The sequence below is a fragment of the Henckelia pumila genome, chromosome 3 (genome assembly GCF_033568475.1).
Source record: "Henckelia pumila isolate YLH828 chromosome 3, ASM3356847v2, whole genome shotgun sequence".
Classification (NCBI taxonomy): Eukaryota; Viridiplantae; Streptophyta; class Magnoliopsida; order Lamiales; family Gesneriaceae; genus Henckelia; species Henckelia pumila.
The window spans coordinates 89,873,518-89,894,723 of NC_133122.1; the positions used below are offsets into that span (position 1 = coordinate 89,873,518).

Consider the following 21,206-nt stretch of genomic DNA (forward strand, 5'->3'; position numbering starts at 1 on the left):
GTCGTGTGAGCTTCGTTAAAAAATTTATATGCAAGCAACCTTTTTTGAATGCTCCAATTATTATCAATCCAATGACATGTAATACTCTATATGAACAACTTTACCAATGAACACTCCAAATATCGAAACACAAAAAAACTTTATTATTTAAACTAGAAAATTCTTTAATTAATTATTTCTTTTGATCAACAACTAATTTTTTCATTGTGCATTTAAGACTATTTCTTAGGATACATCTAATAGAAGGATTTGCACTTGTAAAAAGCCAATTTTCAAAAGATAATTTATCACTAAAACCAAAACAAATTTGTTCAACTGCATAAAAATTTAAGAGTTTTTTCTCTAAATCTACCTTCTTTATATTTAAAAAATTGAGATTCATTATCCGATTGAAAAGAGAATGCCGAAATTTGATTTAGCACGATGATGTGGTTGTTGAACTTATTGTCTTGGTTGAGCCTCTTGTCAAAGTTCTTGATCAATTTCCTCATCGGAATATTCAAGATCAAAGCCATCGATATTGAATTGAGGATACTCGACCTCGGGTGGCATGATGCTCTTTTTCTTTCCTTTTCCTTTGTCACCCCCTACGACTTAATCCGGCTCCGAACATTTGTATAAATATAAAATTGGAGTAATTATGAAAATAAATCAACAATTGACAATAAACCAATAATCGAAACTTGATATTTTTTATAATAAAAAAACTAGAAAGAATTGAGAATTATGAGAATGGAGAGCAAAATTGTGTTAAAAAAAAGGGGTTAGGGGTATTTATAGATAAAAAAATATGATTTTTTTTAAAAAAAATTGTCACCGGTAGACCCGGCGGGTCGGTTGGGGTATAACGGCTACGTAATCATGGTCGTTGAGAGATCCAACGACCATTATCGGGTTGGAGGTTTTCCAAAGTGAAAACTGAGACTGGTCCCGGTTAGGGATGGCAACGGGGTGGGTCTGGGGCGGGTTTGGCAAACCCTCCACCCGACCCTCCACCCTTTGGACTCATCCCACCCCGCGAACCCGACGGATCCAATCCGGGTTAGACCCGTTGGGCCCTCCAAAAATTAAATAATTTTAAACTTATTAAATTAATAAATTTAAAATTGTAAAAATTAACAAAAAAACATTAAATTTAATTTCAAATCTATAACGATAATATTTAAGATAAAAAAATATTCTCACAAGTTAAAATTTATCAATTTGTAATTAATTAATAATTATTAGCCAAAAAAATATTATAATGATACATTTTTATACTAAACTTATGATGATAAAATAAATTCATTTCAATACAATAGTATTATATACTCAAATTATGGATAAAATATTAATTATTTAGTATAAAAATATATTTATATATTTTTAATATTACATATATATTTTATATTTATATATATACATGTATATTTTAAATTTATATATATATATATATATATATATATAAATACTTTGACGGGATGGGTCTGGGGCAGGTTTCATGCAGGGTCGGATTTAGACCCGACCTATTTCCATCCCTAGTCCCGGTTCTGAGTCAAGCTTGTTGACCCGGTTAATCGGCCCGTTGACCACGGGCCGGTTCCGTGCCCAACCCGGCCCTTGGCCAGGTCTAGTGTGAAGTAGAAGACTCAATCAAACAAGAAATAAAGGTATGTGCTCCAAATAATAAAATATAGTCTCGGTTTAGTACTAAACGTTTCAAAAATTTGTCCGAATTGATCATTATTTCAATTTAATGATTATATTAAGCGGGAGAAAGACCCGATTCAGTCTTAGATATTTGGTCTCGTATTCGTTTGATCCCAAATGTAATTCAGTGTTTTTGATTTGGGCCTAAACATTTTCAAATTTTGACTATTTTAAGGACATGACTGACAGATGTCATGCATGTAATTAGTTTGAACCATAAAATTTACGGAAAGACCAACTCGATAAACGTTTACTAAACCAAAAACGTTGTAATATTTGAGATCAAACTGAAAAATAAGCCAATCATATATAAGAGATTGAACTGGGTTTTTCTCCTATTTGAATATTCCAATTCCATTAAATTAAGCGTGTGAATTAAGTATTTCGGACTTGTGAGTCAACCCTCGAAGTCATGGCCATGCCCAGTAGATACTCGATGCAAAGCTCTGATCAAGTACACGTACACAATTAGATAATATACTAGAAATTAAATGATTTATTTGGTTTCTTGAATTTATCATAATGTTTGGTTTCGAAAGCTAGGTCTGTGATCGATCACATGCACTTGAGAGATAAACAAGAAAAAGGTAAGCACATGAAAACCCAAGCAATTAATTATATTTTATTAATTGTTACATGATTCTGCTTCTTGAATGGGTTTTTACTTCTAGCTAGCAACTTTAAGAAAATAAACTAATCTGTCACAAGTTATCCAAATGCCATATATATATCTGCAGGCTAATAAGTTTTAAGCAACTGACATGGCCAAGAAGAAGATGGGATTTCCTTTCTTACTGATCATCTCCTTCCTACGCTGCTGGGAAATTGTAGTACTGTCTCAATCGGTGTCTATGTCGAAGCCCGGGTGCCCGGAAAAGTGTGGGAATATCACCATTCCCTATCCCTTCGGGATTGGCTCGAAATGCAGTGAGAGTTCCTCATTCACGGTAGTTTGCCATAATTCTTCAATCCCATTCCTAAGCAGAATCAATTTGGAAGTAGTCAATATTTCCCTGAAAGGCATTGTTCAAGTGAAACAAAATATCTCACCAATGACTTGTACTGATGAACAGCGGACAATGTCCTTGATCAATTCTTTATTGGCAAGTCCTTTTACTATCTCTGCATCCTACAATAAGCTGGTTGTTTTAGGCTGCCGAAATGCCGGATGGTTTCGTGCTAATCAAACGTCGACGACAATCGGTGGATGCATGGCCATATGTGATGCCAACATGACAGGCCTCATGAACAATTGCAATGGTGTTAACTGCTGCCACATTTCGATCGAAACAGGGCTTCAAGAACCTGATTTTACTTATCTCAGCACTATGCCGTTAGGAAAAAATGTTAATTCTTGCGGATACGCGTTTCTTGCGGAGGAGGTGTGGTTCCAAAGGGATTATAAGAAGTACAAAGGCCTTCAACGTGATTTGTTAAATCCCTTTGATGAAGAATTCAGGTTTGCAAGTTTGGCACTGGAGTGGGTATCAGACAGCCCCATCATTTCCTCTAGTGCTAGTTGCTTTGGTAGAGATGATCATGAATACCATGATCATTTTGGCTATAATTATAAAAGGTATACCGACGTAGGAGGACGTTCTAGATTATGCTCTTGCCATGATGGATTTGAGGGAAATCCTTATCTACCAGAAGGTTGTCGCGACGTCGATGAATGTAGTGATAGAAAACTTCATTTCTGCTACGGCACTTGTATCAACACACCTGGGTCTTACAGATGTGATGCGGGTCAGCAACTGAAATCGCTAGCTATCGTAATCGGTTTTGTGTTAAACGCTCTACTTTTGATCATTGCGGCGGGCACATCTTTGAATGTTGTTATTAAAAAAATTAGAGCTAATCGAAAGAAAAAGAACTTCAGACGAAACGGTGGGTTGTTGCTGGAACAACATGAGCTCTCTGCTTCAGAAAAAGGCATGGAGAAAATCAAGCTATTTAGCTCAAAAGATTTAGCACAAGCCACTGATCACTACAACGAAAATCGTGTGCTCGGCCGTGGAGGCCAAGGCATTGTCTACAAAGGAATGCTGGCAGATGGAAAGATCGTGGCAGTTAAGAAGTCCAAGAAAATAAGTGAAGGCGATATCCAGACATTTATCAACGAGGTTGTCATTTTATCACAAATAAACCACAGAAACATTGTCAAGCTGTTGGGATGTTGCCTGGAGACTGAAATTCCACTACTGGTGTACGAGTTCATCCCCAACGGCACGTTGTTTCGGCATATCCATGATCCAAGTGACGAATTCCCGTTGACATGGGAGATGCGTGTGCGCATCGCCACAGATGTAGCTAACTCTCTATCCTACTTGCACTCTGCCACATCGGTTTCTATATATCACCGGGATGTCAAGTCCTCCAACATTCTCCTGGATGAGAAATATCGGGCAAAAGTATCCGACTTCGGTACATCAAGATCAGTTGCCATTGATCAAACTCATTTAACAACTAGAGTTCTGGGCACTTTTGGTTACCTGGATCCAGAGTACTTCCGATCGAGCCATTTCACTGAAAAAAGCGATGTTTACAGTTTCGGTGTCGTGATGGTGGAGCTTTTGACTGGGGAGAAGGCGGTATCAACGGCTAGATCAGCAGAAGAAGGAAAGAGCTTGGTCATACATTTCTTGCGGTCGATGGAGGAGGACAACTTGTTGGAGATTCTTGATCCTCTGGTGCTCAAAGAAGGCCTAAAGATAGAAATCATGGCCATCGCAAAACTCGCGAGAAGGTGCCTTCACTTGAATGGAAAGAAAAGGCCAACAATGAAGGAAGTTGCGGTTGAGTTAGAAGGAATTAAAATGTCCAAAGAAGGGACTGCAGCCTTTCATCATGATGATGAGGAAGACAAAGCTGAAGTAAATTCAATTGATGCAAGTTCCTCAAATTCCATCACTTCATCAACCACATCGTCACTCCATATTCATCCTATCTTGAGTTTATGAGATCATACTACAAGAGTATTTTTTTCGAAGTTGAATTTCTTGAAAGTTTATAATTTGTCTCTAAAGTGTGTGTATACATTTTATAGAGTCTGAATAAAAAACTACCTACTGTAAAGTAGATCATAATATTCTACCTCATGCAAAATCAAATACATGGTCCGTTATTTGAGTCTCATGTTTATTTATTGTCATCAAAGATCGGAAACTGTCACGCCCCGAAATCGGGGTTGGTTGACATCGGCGTTGTTTTCAAATAATATTAAAAAATAACAAGTCTCATAGTACAGACTTTAACCAAAAACCAGTATATTATTTCATGACAAAATTTGTTCTTACATCCCATAAAGAAAATCATAAACCAAATACATCAGCGGAAACTAAAACTTATCATCATATGAACAAAGAAACTCAAAAAAAGCAGCACTTCTAAATTTCTCCTTTTTCACCAGTTCAAAATTAGCTATGCTCTTCATCTTCAAGTTCTTCTTCATTTTTATCTGGGGAAAGAAGTAAGGGGTGAGTGTTTTGAAAAACACTCAGTAAGGGGGGTCGATCGTATACACAAATATCGAATATATATACATGATACGAATTCAAAGGAGGCATGTTCTAATGCATGTTGCAACAGAATTCAAGACAAGGAACAATCAGAGTTCGCAACAAGGCAGCAAAATATCTCATAACTGAAGCATGTACTTAGACTTAGCACTGTTATTCATCTCGTTAATCATGGCTACTGATCAGTCCCTAATTGTTACTCCTCTAAGGGGACGATGCCTTAAACGGTTATTATAACCCACCGCATCAGGGCCTTATATCATATCATGTTTACGGAATTTTCTTACCATTTCTTAAGTTGAATTCTAACAGTGCATAACAAGGAATAGTGCAGAACGAAACATGAAACGAAATCAAATGACATGAAACGAGTAATGCACGATCGAGTTTTCGAAATCAAGAACATCATTATTTTAAAGCATATATAAAAGCCCACTTACCTCTTCCATTGACCTCGAATGTACATAGTGGAGATTACATGGACCATGTAGTAACCCAAATTCCATTTTAAGATAATAATATGTCAAGCATGATTAAGAGTTAGTAATTAACCAATTTCAGGGTTCAATTGGACTTCAGAACTAAGAATTGGGCTTCCATTATTTGGGCCAGTTCGGACGGTCCGAAGAGGACTTCGGACGATCCAAACTCAACAGCCCGGGGGCTCCGAAGATAGTTTGCTGACTTCGGAGTTAAGGCACGTTCGGACGGTCCGAACCAGGATCGTACGGCCCGAACTTTCTTATGCCAAGTAGGCAGGATTACTCAGCCATGGTTTTTGACAAGTGTCAAGCATAGGACACTTCGGATGATCCAAAGTGGAGATCGAACGGTCCGAACTCGACGTGTTTCACATGCAAGCTATGAGTTGGATCGGACGATCCGAACCTGAGTTCGGAGGATCCGAACTTGACCGAAAATTTTCCTATAAATAGGAGTCTTCAGAATTCGTTTTGAATTACGAATTTCGAGTTTCCTTCTTCAGTTATATAGTATGAGATATACACTTGAGGGCCCTATCAGTTATTATAAAAGTTCTGAAATAACCAAGGTGTGGTTATAGTCATCCGGGACTAGCAACTCCAAAGGGCTTACTACGGACGAAGGTATGGTCCGGAATCTATTTAAGTTTTGGTAGTACTTATTAGCTTATTTAAGGCTTATAGAACTTGTGTAGTGATACGGTGAACTTTTGAATATAGGCTTGGAACCTAGGATCCTACTAAGACTTGAACTAGCCTAGAGGTACGTACACATTGACTGAGATTGGCAGAGAGTATACATGTTTATGTGTTGCATTTATTTGGCATTATTATATGGCATGATATATGATTTACCGCTTTTCATATTCATATGCCATGTGCATATACACGTTGAGCATGTACCTTGTTATACCCTGATTATAGAGCCGCTTTGCTCTATACTTGATAGTCTGTCACTGAAAGTACCGCGACGGCGGGGACATGTATGTCTGACTACTCTGGTGTTCTAGACGAGTGTTGTTGTACCCATAGGTTGATCCGTGAGGTTACAGCACTCATGTGGCGCCTGTACTGAGCATGACTTATCAGATGACCCTTTACCAGTCATCATGGTTGCATGCATCATATTCATATGTTTACTCATGTTTATGTATTGGGTGTTAGCGCTCACGTCTTAGTTGTTATCTTGGACACCCCATTCTACGGGGCAGGTCGCGGGATTGATGGAGCCGGTAGTTCGAGGCAGGACTAGGGATCAGGAGCCTATAGGTTATATTTTATACAGCAGGATTCCATATAGCTGTATAATGTTTACTTTCTAGTTGTTTCGATATGGTTGTATCACTACAGTATTAAGCCTTGAACTCTTGTACTAAGCTGATATGTAAATTATGGGTTATGTTTTCACACGTTTTTCTCTGTTTAGTATTTATGCTTTAATTAAGTTTAATGCATGACATAGTTGCCAGTTAGTAGGTGATTCATTGTTGGATCACTAAATTTTTGGTATCAGAGCATGCTTTGATTTTGGGATTAGTACTTGAGATTTAGTTAGTCTTGAGTAATTTTGCGCATATAGGATTTTTATGTGCAAATTTTTCAGATAATGGCGGATGGAGGTAACGAAAGTCATGGTAGTGTTGGTCAGGGAGGTGGTAATCATCGTCACCATCACCATCATCATGATCGACATCGTCCTCACGAGGGTAGACGCCGCTATACTATCAATAAGTTTATGCAAGTAGGACCGAAACCCTTGTTGGGAGGCGAGAATCCTGAGGAGGCGAGGAACTGGATGGCCAGGATCAAAAGTGCCACTAGTAGAATTTATGTCTTTTACTTCGCTAGTTTTTACTTCGACAATCACTATTACCAAAGTAATATGTAGTTATTTACTTCGTTTATAAAATTAACGAAGTAAAATGCACTTTAAACTTCATCAATTCAAAAAAAGGGCTTCCCTTAAATTTTAAGTGAGTTTTTACTCAGTAAAATTAATTTGACAAAGTAAAAGATGAAAATAAATTTTTTAATTTGTATTTGGTGAAGTAATAGAATATAATCTCGGTTTTATTCATGTAGTTTACATTGCACTCTCCTTTAGGGTTAACGCATCCATTTTTCCCTTCAATCTCGTTCCTGCAAAAATCTACCACCATCGCCGCTCCTACACCGATGGAAACTGCACAGAGACCTCCCAGGTGATACCCCAGTGCCTCAAGACCTTGGTTATGGCCTGGATCGATTTTGGGATCTCAAGAACACTGCGACTGAAGCCCTGTCGCAAACAAAACTGTGCAACATTATTCCTTGCTATTTTGTCCACTTTGTTAGTCGTGTTTGATCGATTAAAGGTTTCATTCAAACCCTGGACTATTTTTTGTGCTACGATGGCTATGGAGGTGGGAGAGGGCATGGTCCAGTTCACATATCAATCTATTTTGATTAAGAGCAAAAATTTTACTCCTGCAATAAGCAAGGCCGATTTGGAGCTCTCGGCGAAGAACAGAGGCAATGCAATGCAACGATGTAAGGAAAAAAATTTGGAAATTATAATGGCTCGATTCTTTTGGATTTTGTGTCAGCTTTTTTGTGAATTGTGCTATGAGCCTGTGAGTATCGTTCCTTTATGCTTTCTTTGTTTTCCAATCAATGCATGGTGAGCTCGAGTCACAAAGCTGTTGTGATTCTGTGCACTAAGCTCATTAAAGGGTTCTCTGGCTCCAAAAGGGTGGATAAAGCTAGTAAGTTTTGGGGATTCGTGAGATTTGGTGAGCCAGATCGTCCAGGCTGAGCGCAAGGTAAAATCTCGATTGATATCTTGTTTCGATTTGTTCGTTCTTCTTTTCCTCTGTTGATTATGCTTTGATTGTATTGACGCACTCTTCTCTGAAACAATTTTTGTAGAATTTTAGGAGAATGATATTATTATTCCCACATCTGTTTTGTGTTTTTCTCATAATTTAAGTGACGAAATTCTGTTTTTGGTGCAGATAGACTTGACTTCGCACATTGTTAGCCTTTATTTGATTTTGACATTAAATTAAGGTATTCGTTTTCACCCATCTATGCTTTGATTTTCTTTTCTTTTTTGATAAATAGACTAACTTGTGAAAGGATTATCTCTGGTCTTCCTTTTGTAATGTCATTCCTCTTATTTTTCAGTTTCTATTGATATGCAAATCCACACTTTGGTGATCTTCCTGTTGCCAAGGGCCTTGGCTCAACTAGTGTGAGCTAGTGCGGTTACCATGATAACTCTGTATTGAAAATTTGTCGAGTACATTTATCACTGTCCAAAATTTATTACCAAATTTGGCTAAAATTCCCATAATATGTCAGACTATGGAAACATGGTGCTTTACTTTTCTTCACAGTTTTCTGGTCCAAACATGAGGTTTTCACAGTGTTTGGCTTCTTTTTTAACATATTATGACATATCATTTTTGTGATATTTTCTCTCTTTAGGTTGGATGATTGAGTGTAGGTTATTTTGTTTCGGTGACATTCTTAAACAACGAGCAATATTGGAGATATGTGGATCATTTGAATCCATAATAGAAAAGTTACTTTGTCTGAAGGTGGCCAGGTACTTGTTTTAGGTACATTCCAAATGCTAAATAATTAAATCTCTCGAATCTTGGATGCTTATTGCCATGATTTTTCACGGGGCCTAAGATTAATATAGAAGACGACACTAAGTGGGTCTGGAAATTCTTCACGGCAAAACAATACATTGTGTAGCTCTGCAGCTTCCCTTTGATTTTATTGTCTATTTTGGATAAAAATGATGATTTGATGTACACTTGTTGGTGTATTGAATGCATCTATTTTTTGTTTTTATTTTCTTTTTTGTACATTGTTTCGTGCTCTTTTTTGTCACCTGAGAGTGTCCTTGGCCAGGAGTCATGTTTCTCAGAATATTTTTTGGTAGTTGATCATCCGTGGTGTTGTTTCTGTATTAGGAAATTTTTGGGAACGTATGCATATCTGTACTTGTTTTAATGGGTTAAAATATTTTCTGGGCAGACATTATAATGTGGGAGTTGGGGCACTCCGCTATGTAAATATAAGTTCACAGTTTTGATGATCCATAGAGTGGAATTTATGTTTTTTAGTCTCTCAAATTCTTGATGGGAAACTTATATTTTTTAATATCCCAAATCCTTGATGTATTGTTTTCTGGGGTATCCAAGACGACAAAGCCGCAGTGATGATTCATTTCTAATAATATTATGTGGATCTCACAGTAATGGAGCTATTGATAAAATTCAACATTTATTGATCTGTACTTGGCAATGCTATTAATGACTTATTATGTTTCTAATCTTTGTCATATAGTGGGGAAGTTGCCCAAAAATAAGCAAATCCTGAAACAGTAGCTGCATTTCTATAGTCAAAATACCTGATGATATGCAGCAGATCAAGGGTATATTTCATTACATATTTTAATATTTGCATACATCAAATTCATGTGTGTTTGTAAACTACCATCTAGCACATCACATTTCATACAATTATAGTGAGTAAAATAATTATATAGGATACATTTCATCTTTTTGATATCAAGTGATGTAGAAGAGTTAAAAGTGATGCTTATATGCTTGTTTCTCGGTTATAGGGAAACCTTCAAATAAAGAAATTAAAGAACTCTCATTCCATTGTATTATCTTTGGAAACCAAGCTGACATTTTAAGCTTTTGTAAACAATTGTGCAAAGAATCACATGATTCCTCAAGATGTGAACTACATGAGTGTAAGCTCTCTCGATACCTTGATGTTTTATTTGGTGATTTTGATGTTTAGATAGGGTTATTAAACTCTTTAACAAATTATAGACTTGTTTAGGAACTTCAAGTGAATATTAATTGCATGATTATACCTTGATTCATGATGAGTGCAAGACGAAAAATCTTTCACCCGAAAAATCTTTCCTATTATATATTGACATAGTACTGACTGGTCTAAAGAATGGAAAATAAAACTCTCATTTTGTCAACAGTGACCATATAGTTCTCGTTAGTTCAATTTTCAAATTCTCAGCAGATCAAGGGTATATTTCATTACATATTTTTATATTTTCATACATCAAATTATTGTGTGTTTGTAAACTACTATCTAGCACATCAAAGTTCATACAATTATAGTGAGTAAAATATTTATATTGGATACATGTCATCATCTGTCAGTTTACCTTCTAGCCCTTAATGTGCTGATTGTTTTTGTTTCATAGGAAAATTTATTTGCATTGGACAAGCTTGTGAAACTAAAACCCGAAAAATTGATTTGCACAAGGCAAACTTCTGAAACCTCAAGTTCTACCCTGCCGAATTCTGACGGGGTCTTTTTAACCATTTTTCTTTTTTTTTTACTGTTTGTTTTTTATCTAAGCCAACTTGGGAGAAAAAAAATATTGTTCTCAGGCTGAGACATCTGCAGCTGGCATGACGGCATCCGCTGGTTTGCTTAGTGATGAAAACTTATGGGATCCGCTCTATTCCAAAAGTGCAACTTCTTTAACAAACAGGAGCTCTTTCCTGAATTCACCACTTTGCAACCACTCCAGCTTCTTATTCTTGTAAACAATCATCAAAGTCCATCTGATTTCACAAAATAATAAATTTTGTTTCACATGTTAGCTTGTTTGGACAGCAATTAGTGGTGTTGTCTTATTTCTGTTTCTTTAGATATTTTCATTAGTTACTTTATGTTGGCAGAGAATGACACCGTCTTCAAAGAAGAGTCATAACACTACAAGTGATTGTCAAAATATGCTGGCATATTGAACTTGGAAGTTCATTTTCTCTACTCCGCGGATTCATCTCGTGCTTTGCCACACATTGAGGCAGCCAAGTATTATATTGTATATATCTTGTTGATTCTATATTATTATTGAGTTCGGTTTTAGGTTCTAAAAATTGAGCTTTTCCACTTCTGGTGTCTATTCTTTCTCTTATCTTCCAAATAATGGATGGACCTTTTGAATTTGGACAGAATCATGCTAGCCCATATGAGAAAGCTGTGTCAAATTTAAAGTTTGTCGATATTTATTTGTTCGTTGTGATAATGAACGCGCACCGTGGACAAGGATGGTTGTTTCTTTCTCACCTATTTTATCTACTTTCTTGACTTGTATCTTTAGATTTTATGGATTTTGATGCCTTGACAATCAAGGGGATTGTACAACGCCACTAGCTTATTCAAACCAATTAGAGTGCATTGGATTCCCAACTTAATATTCTTAAGCTAAAACACCTATACGGATTCTGTTAGACTCGTGCATCATTTACAAACTTATTACAACATATATTTGCCTTTGCAATGATCTATACATTGTAAAAGAGTGATGAAGACACCATATTGTCTTAATCTAATCAATTAGAGTCCATTGGAGTCCCTACTTGATAATATTACGCTAAAACACCTATACGGAATTTGATTGACTTGTGGACCAATAACTAGCTTATTCAAACCAATTAGAGTGCATTGGATTTCCAACTTAATATTCTTAAGATAAAACATCTATACGGATTCTGTTAGACTCGTGCATTATTTTCAAGCTTATTACAACATATATTGGCATTTGCAATGATCTATACATTGTAAAAGAATGATGAAGACACCGTATTGTCTTAATCTAATCAATTAGAGTCCATTGGAGTTCCTACTTGATAATATTACGCTAAAACACCTATACGGATTTTGATTGACTTGTGGACCAATAACTAGCTTATTCAAACCAATTAGAGTGCATTGGATTCCCAACTTAATATTTTTAAGCTAAAACACCTATACGGATTGTGTTAGACTCGTGCATCATTTACAAGCTTATTACAACATATATTGGCATTTGCAATGATCTATACATTGTAAAAGAGTGATGAAGACACCATATTTTCTTAATCTAATCAATTAGAGTCCATTGGAGTTCCTACATGATAATAGTACGTTAAAACACCTATACGGATTTTGATTGACTTGTGGACCAATAACTAGCTTATTCAAACCAATTAGAGTGCATTGGATTTCCAACTTAATATTCTTAAGCTAAAAAACCTATACGGATTTTGTTAGACTCGTGCATTATTTACAAGCTTATTACAACATATATTGGCATTTGAAATGATCTATACATTGTAAAAGAGTGATGAAGACACCATATTGTCTTAATCTAATCAATTAGAGTCCATTGGAGTCCCTACTTGATAATATTACGCTAAAACACCTATACGGATTTTGATTGACTTGTGGACCAATAATTAGTTTATTCAAACCAATTAGAGTGCATTGGATTCCCAACTTAATATTCTTAAGCTAAAACACCTATACGGATTCTGTTAGACTCGTGCATCATTTACAAGCTTATTACAACATATATTGGCATTTGCAATGATCTATACATTGTAAAAGAGTGATGAAGACACCATATTGTCTTAATCTAATCAATTAGAGTCCATTGGAGTCCCTACTTGATAATATTACGCTAAAACACCTATACAGATTTTGATTGACTTGTGGACCAATAACTAACTTACTCAAATCAATTAGAGTGCATTGGATTCCCAATTTAATATTCTTAAGCTAAAACACCTATACGGATTTTGTTAGACTCGTGCATCATTTACAAGCTTATTACAACATATATTGGCATTTGCAATGATCTATACATTGTAAAAGAGTGCTAAAGACACCATATTGTCTTAATCTAATCAATTAGAGTCCATTAGATGTATTCCTCATGTACTCGTATTTGATGGTAACCGGCCCGCAGATCCAATTTTGAGAAAACTTTTGCTCCATGAAGCTCATCAAGAAGCTCATCGATAACAGGAATTGGATATTTATCCTTGATTGTAATATTGTTCAAGGCTTGATAGTCAACACAAAAGCGCCAATCTCCATTTGCCTTCTTTACTAATAGAACTAGTGAGGAACATGGACTGTTGCTCGGTCTTACCAAACCAGATTGTAAAAACTCCTTCACCATTTTCTATATTTCACTTTTCTGGTAGTACGGGTATCGATATGGCCACACACTCACCGGTTCCGCATTAGGTTGTAATGGAATGCAATGATCATGAGAGCGCCTTGGAGGCAAGCTGGTAGGTGGTGCAAATACTTGAGAAAATTCTGCAAGAATATGGGCCACGTCTGATGGGTATAGGCTGAGTTCACCATCGTTTACTGTAGAAGTAATTTGGAAGAAAAATCCAGTACCATGAATAGTGTTGAATTCTCTTTCTGTTAGAGGGGCCATTCCTGTAATTTTTTAATCCTTGAAAAGTATGGGAAATTCATCGAACATGAAAAGTCATAGTTAAGTGCTTATAATCCATCTCGATGGGTCCAAGTGTTTCCAGCCATTGTATACCCAAAACCAACGGGCATGCTGCGACTGGAAGAAAATAGTAATCGGAAGTGATGGAATGACCTTGAATAGTGATGGTAAAAGATGGACACTGACCCACACACTCTATTTTCTCTTGATTGGCCACTATAACTTGAAGCTTCTTGTTTCGAATCACCGGTAACCCATATTTTGTAATAGTTGCTTGGTCAATTAAATTGTGAGTGCTTCCACCATCTATGAGCACAATTATATTTTTATTGTTCAGCCTTCCTGTAACACGTATGGTCTGTGGATGGTTGGTTCCTGCAATCGCATGAAAAGAAATTTCTGGCAGTCCTTCGTTGCTCTCTGATTCTAGTTGAGTAGAATTATCATTGTTAGAGATTGGAAATGGAGAATCTGCGATCATAAATAATTGTGGGCATTCACAGCGGTGGCCCGGAAAGAATTTATCATCACATTAATAACATAAGCCTTTTTCTCTGCGTTCTCGTGCCTCTTGATTGGTGATTCATCGAACTGTAGTTGGGGTGGTTCCAGAACTCACATTCGCTCTCTGAATTGGTGGGGGGCCAAGAAATCCCACAGTGGACTTAGGAACCGAATTCGGTATCGTCGGTATTATTTGAGATCGAATGAGATTAGTGGGTCTTCTTGATAATTGATTTCGTTCTTCAATCAAACGAGCAACTCCTATCGTATCCGCCAAAGTCCGCGGCTATTTAATTTTTACATCCAGGCGGATATCATCTCGAAGGCCAGCAATGAAGCAACCAATGAGGAAATTCTCAGGCAAGTTGTCCACTTGGTGGGAAAGCTTCTCAAAAGTTTCTTGGTAGGCAGCCACATTTGCAGTTTGTTTAAGTCAGGATAGTGCTTCCGACGGATCTTCATAGTCGGTTGCACCAAAACGGCGAAGAATCGCTTTGGTAAACTCATCCCATGTAAGTGGGCCACGAAACTTTGGTAACCACCGATGCCATTGTAAAGCGACACCCTCTAGATGGAAAGAAGAAAGATGGACTTTTTAACCGATTGTGATATTTTGGAATTCAAAATATTATTCTGCCTTGTAAATCCAACCTGTAGGGTCCTCCCCATTAAAATTAGGAAAAGACAATTTGAGATTCTGGTGTTGTGGGTTGGAGTTGTTTGAGCGATGGTGGTTGAATGAAAAATATGATGATCCAGCAGCAAATGGGTTAATTTCTGAATCCCCTGGTGGTGTATTTCGAAAAACTCTTAGAGCTTGAAGCTCTGTCAACACGGTTTGCAAAGTAGCATTTAATTGATCAAAGCTTGACTCATGTCATGCTAAAATTTCATTGACCTCATTACGGAATTCTGCGTTTGTTTTTCCTCGAGTGTCCATGGTTGATTCCACGCTCACCGCACCAAATGATAAGAAGAATTTAAGAGGAGGACAATGAAGAAAAAAGAATTAGAAGGAGAATGATAATTTTGGATTTTCTTCCATAACTCCCTTCATCACGTTCCCCATTCTTATACATCTTACAAGAATAGAAATTACATGATAATGCTATCCACTTCTTTCTAAACTTCCGACTACGTACATAATTGGATAAATGTGAAAACTAATACAAAGCAACTAATAAAGTAAACTAATACAAAGCAGCTAATAAAATAAATTAACTAAGTCTTCAGTTTCCATTGACCGAGAATTCTGGTGTAAAACATTACACCTATATTTGGCACATGAACACGTATCAAAGTTGCATCTCAAGAACACCAAAGAGAACGCAGACAATCCCCTTCGTTTTATTCAAGCATCTAAAAGCCAACACAACAATGTAGAATTCTACAAATCCTGAAACATTCAAGATTATATAATCACAACCAACGATGGACAAGAATTTAAAGAATGCAAAGTAACAAGGCAGATTTACGTGGTTCGATCGGCAAAAGATTGCCTACATCCAAGGGGAGGGAAATCAATCACTTTATTACTGGAAATTTATGTTCAAGTGTACTGCCAAGATCCCAAGATCTCTCGATTACAAAAGCTACAAGAAGATTACAGAGACTTCCCTGAATTCATCTATCTTTTTCTTTCTCTCTTTGTGATCGGCTCTTGAATTTGATCTGTAAGAGTAGGTGCCCAGTGAGCCAACTGTGTGGCTATGGGCTTTGATGACTCTTTGTATAAACAATCTTTTGTTTAATATTATTTACACTTTTATTAATGGCAATGACTTTATATTACTTCATATTGTTATATTGTGATATACTATTGTTGTTTTGATAAAGACCTTGAATATACTATAGTGTATGTAAGATGTGGTAGAACATGGGGATGTCTATCATGAAATACATCTTATAGTCACTGTATATTCTAAAACCGTTTCTAGTCGATTGAGCCGTCCGATAATAAGGATAAGGATCGCTCGAGTTTGAGACTAGCATTTGCGATGCGGAGTACCACGTTTCATTGGTAGGGAACATGGAGATGTTCGAAGCATGCAAATGGATATTCATAGGATGAATAATCGAACTACCCTATCCGGACTTTCCAAGTAGTGGTTATCACTTATCGAGTGGATAAAGTCCGCGGTTTTGGTTGTACACCATAGTCCTTACGACTTGAAACATCATGGAGACTCTATATGCTAGTGTTGTGCTTTGACTCGTTTACCGACTCTATGGGGGGTCATCAGGTGTCGAGATTGGGTACAGTTACGACACATATAGGAGTCAATGCATTGTTGTCAAGGATTCACCACATACTTGCGAGTGTGGATATCCTATGCGATCTGAGGAGATATTAGTGTGACAAATCTCTGGCCAGAGTACTTGATGTGATTTAAGAAATGGTTTCTTAGTAGCACATGCGATGTCACTAATTTGATCTTCAAGATGTATTGCATAGTTATCGAATCTTGAGCGACTCTCGATATACCAATGGTTGTTGATTCGATCGGGATATATGGATGAAGGGACCGTACTGTACGCTAACCAAAATCTACTGGTTCTTGTAGGCACTATCAGTGATACTAGGATCATGGGGCGATGTTGCTAGGCGCTTTACCATGATTCGTTGGGCAAGTCGGAAAGTGTTGTTCCGAGTCACAAGGAGTTGTGAGCCCACGGCTAGTGTATCCCTGAACATTGAGGGTCACACAGTGTAATGGAGTTTTAATCCCCGTTGAGATAGTTAAATTTAAAGAGTTAAATTTAATGAACAAAGAAGTTGGACTTCTTAAATAAGAGTAAGGGAGTAGGATTTCCTAAAATGACATAGGGATGGACATTTTTGGAAACCACTGAATTCGGATTCAGGAAAATTTATTTTGACTTTAAAATGTGCAGAAATGGTTTCTGTGCACATTGGTGAAATTGGTTCATCAATCGGAGGTCACGATGAATTTTTATATTAATTTCTAAACGTGCAGGCTTTGCTTGTCGGGCCCTAACTTATGATTAATGGGCCCTAAGGTGTTAGTGGCCTGCATTATAAATAAGTTATTGCAGTACAGAAATTACACACAACAGGTCATTATTTTGAGAGCAGAATTTTCGAAACCCTAGCCCCTTTCACTCTCACAATTCGGCCGCCCCTCCTTGCTCATGTCAGAGAATTTCCGGTCTGTGATTTTGAATCGCAGTCAGGAATAAACGAATCAGATTCGTTTAATCTCTTCGCAGAAAACTTCTGACAGATTTTCTAGTGCAATCTGTCAGAGGGATTTAAACCTCTATTCGTGGACCTGATTGAAGGAGTTCATCAGTTCCTGGGGAGATACAAGAAGCGCAGAGAAATCTGTGTGGTGTCCAATAATCTCGCTTCGAGATTGAAGGTAAAATTTAATTAATTGTTATTTGAATTTTACACACACAATAATTTAATCGTTAAACGGTTGATACCCACACTATGGAATTGTTCCATAATAAAAATTTTAAACTTCCGCTGCACCGGGTATCAATCGTGAATGATCTGACCGCCAGTTTTCCAACAGTGGTATCAGAGCCAGGTTGCTCAGATCAAACGATTGAATTAATCAATTGTACAAAATTTTTGAGTCTCGGTTTTTGAAACAAAATAAATATTTTTAAATAAAATTTTTTTTTCGGGGCAAAACCCGGGCAGCGATTGGATCGCTGCCCGGAGGGGGCGGCGATGGTCGCTGCCCCCGGGGGAGGCGCACGGCGCCGCCCAGGGCAGCGCTGTGCGCTGCCCAGCGCAGCGCTGGGCGCTGCGCAGGGCAGCGCTCGGCGCTGCCCAGGGCGGCGCACGGCGCCGCCCAGCGGAGGCACCAGGCGCCGCCAGGGCAGCAATTGTTGCTGCCCTAAGGGGGCTGCCGGGCTGCCCCGGCCCGCGCCCCGGGTGCGGGCCGGCCCGGGAGTGTCCCGGGCGGCCCGCGAGGGAAAAAATTAAATTTATTTAAAATTAATTTTAATGTGATAAAATTTTATTTTTGGTCCGGTCAAAAAGTGTTTTTGATTGTTGCACGAGATTTCGGATCGAATTGTTCGAGTCCGTAAATTTTAAAATTGATTTTGGATAAATTTGAATTTTTGGAAAATTTTAATATTTTATCCGAAATTGAATTTTGAAATCAAATTATTTTGGTTACAATTGATGATAAGATATGATCTTATTGATATATTGAGTAAAATATGATTTTTATTTTGTAAAATTGGATTTTATAGATAAAATATGATTTTATTTGATATAGAGATAAAATATGATTTTATATGTGAAATGAGATTTTATATATATAAAATATGATTTTATCTTGTTTAAATTTGAATTTGATTGCCACCGCATGTTATCCAATAAATTAATTTTGAATTAAATGTTATTGGATAAGGATGATCGATTGCCATGACCAATTTTGTAGGTGTATGTTAGGAATTTACATTTTGTTTTTATTGTTGTTGGTTTTATTAATGGGCCTGGTTTATGGCCCGATATGAATGTCATATGTAATAAAAGTGGGCTTGGTTTATAGCCCGTTTCCACCCCTAAAAATGTATCCTCTACTTGTCATTGTTATTTATTGTAAATACATTAGATTTAGTGGGAGATCAAGATTTGAAGACGGTGGGCCCAGCAGACAATAAAGACTGAAGAAATGTAAATTGGAAGCACATGTAATAGGATTGCATTGCATACTGCATATCACCTAGGATTGGACTAAGACCGTGATTGGCAACCACGGGTCAATTAGAAATGGAATCGATCATCCTATATAATATTTGATATTATGATTGTATGCTGTTTAGACATAAATTGCGTGAATCCGGCAAGCAATGCAATAAAATGAATATGATGAGACAAATATTTTTATAATTAAAAATCCCTCATTTTAAATATGATTTAAATATTTATATCAAGATAAATAAAGGAAATTTAAATTTTTTTAAATGTTCCCACCTTCCATCAACGGTCAATGTATGTGATGCTACCCGCGGATACGGTCCGGATCATATTATTGGGGGGGCCCGTCCGTCGGAAAGCTGTACATTGGATCGACAAATGTTGTAGTTGGGTGGAACTCCCATGGGATCGGCTCATATTATTGGGGGATCCACATGGCGAACCGTCCATCACAACTTAATATTGATGGGTCATCTTGACATGTCACTTTAAACGGCGTCATATTATTGGGCCCTTATTGGACATGAGGTAAACACATGGGGGTTGCTTTGGAAGCAATTGGGCTCTACCTTTGAGAATTATGGTTGGCTGATATTATTCGGGGACCATAGTTTGTCAATTGGACTCCATGTTCTCACTAAGGAAAAAGTTTCCCGTTTTCACTAGAGGGTGGTGAAATCGTTAAAATAGTGGGAGTGAGATTCATAAAATTTAAATTTCGCCTATTTTATGTCTTAGTAAATTAATTAAACAATCATTGATTATTGTCTGTTTTTCTTTTCAGTATTTCATACAATGAATTCGCGAAATCCATTATTCTCGATCCTCGAACAAAACAAGTTGACTGGCGCCAACTATACGGAATGGTTCCGGAAGTTGAAGATTGTCTTAACTTCGGAGAAAATGCTCTACGTGTTAGAGAAAGCACTCCGAAGGAAGCACCAGCTGACATAAGTCCGGAGGAATTGGCCAAACTTGATGCATGGTGTGACCATGACATCAAGACCAAATGCTATATGCAAGCCTCGATGTTGATGAACTCCAGAGGCGATTTGAGGAACACGGTGAATGCTGCTGACATTCACACGCAACTCAAGGAACTTTTTGGGGCTCAGTCGAGGGTTGAATGGTTCGCTACTGTTAAGGAGTTGATGACGTGCCGCATGCGTGAAAGGGACTTCGGTCCGTGATCATGGGGTACGAGTGATTTGGCTCATACAGAAGTTGGCGACCCTAGATTTGGTGTTGGAGCATGAACTCAATGTGGATTTATTGCTTCTGTCTCTTCCTTCTTCATTTGATGGATTTGTGATAAATTTTTAATATGAACAAGATAGAGGCCACCTAGAAGAGATGGTCAATATGCTCGTTACATATGAATCCACACTTAAGAAGGATAAGCAGCTTTTCTTGGTGGGCTCCTCATCTTCTGCTAAGAAGGGGCCAAGTATGAAGGGCAAGAAACGTTCTACCCCACCCAAGAAAGTCGAGCCCGAGAAAAAGCAAAAGACAAAGGCTTCAAACAATGGAAAATCCAAGGATGTTTGCCATTACTGCAAGAAGCCGGGTCATTGGAAGCGCAACTGCAAAGAATATCTTGAGCAGTTGGGAACTGCAAAGGGTATGTTCTATATTGAAATAAAACATGTCACTTAATTACAACTTCTTGGGTATTGGATACCGGATGTGGATCTCACATTTGCAATGATTTGCAGGTGATGACAAGAAGTCGCAGGCTTAGAATGGGTGAGACCAGCTAAGGCTCGGGAATTGGTTCAGTGTTGAAGCTACGGCCATTGGAGATGTTTGTTTGACTTTGCAGAACGGTTTTAAATTATTGTTAAGAGATGTTTTATTTGTGCAAGATTTAATTAAAAATCATTATTTCTATTTCTATGCTTGATAGAGATGGTTATTCTTGCAATTTTGTGAATGGGATTTGCAATATTTACAAGAATGAATGTTTAATTGGAAATGGACAACTTGAAAACGATCTATACAACTTAAAACTAAAAGACGTTCAGTGAATTATGTTGATAAACCGGCGA

The 21,206-nt window shown here is 37.4% G+C and overlaps 1 protein-coding gene and 1 long non-coding RNA gene across 12 annotated transcripts; both read left to right on the forward strand.

Annotated features, from left to right (window-relative positions):
• Positions 1-2,259: 2,259 nt before the first annotated feature.
• LOC140891108 (wall-associated receptor kinase-like 8) lies at positions 2,260-4,667 on the forward strand. The gene has a single exon (XM_073299412.1). The coding sequence runs from the start codon at positions 2,451-2,453 to the stop codon at positions 4,647-4,649; it is 2,199 nt and encodes a 732-aa protein (XP_073155513.1). The 5' UTR covers positions 2,260-2,450; the 3' UTR covers positions 4,650-4,667.
• A 3,115-nt stretch (positions 4,668-7,782) lies between these two features.
• On the forward strand, positions 7,783-11,925 carry LOC140889184 (uncharacterized). Of its 11 annotated transcripts, none has more exons than XR_012152123.1 (6): positions 7,783-8,490; positions 8,683-10,118; positions 10,311-10,445; positions 10,923-10,984; positions 11,113-11,267; positions 11,407-11,925. It is a non-coding gene; the product is annotated as an uncharacterized lncRNA (long non-coding RNA). The 11 variants fall into 11 exon arrangements; XR_012152127.1 differs by having other exon boundaries at positions 11,129-11,267; XR_012152128.1 differs by having other exon boundaries at positions 8,683-8,951; positions 9,158-9,278; positions 10,031-10,118; positions 10,311-11,267.
• Positions 11,926-21,206: the final 9,281 nt, after the last annotated feature.

Excerpts from the sequence above, each read along its gene's own strand:
- LOC140891108 (XM_073299412.1), top strand. The coding sequence starts at position 2,451 with ATGGCCAAGAAGAAGATGGGATTTCCTTTCTTACTGATCATCTCCTTC.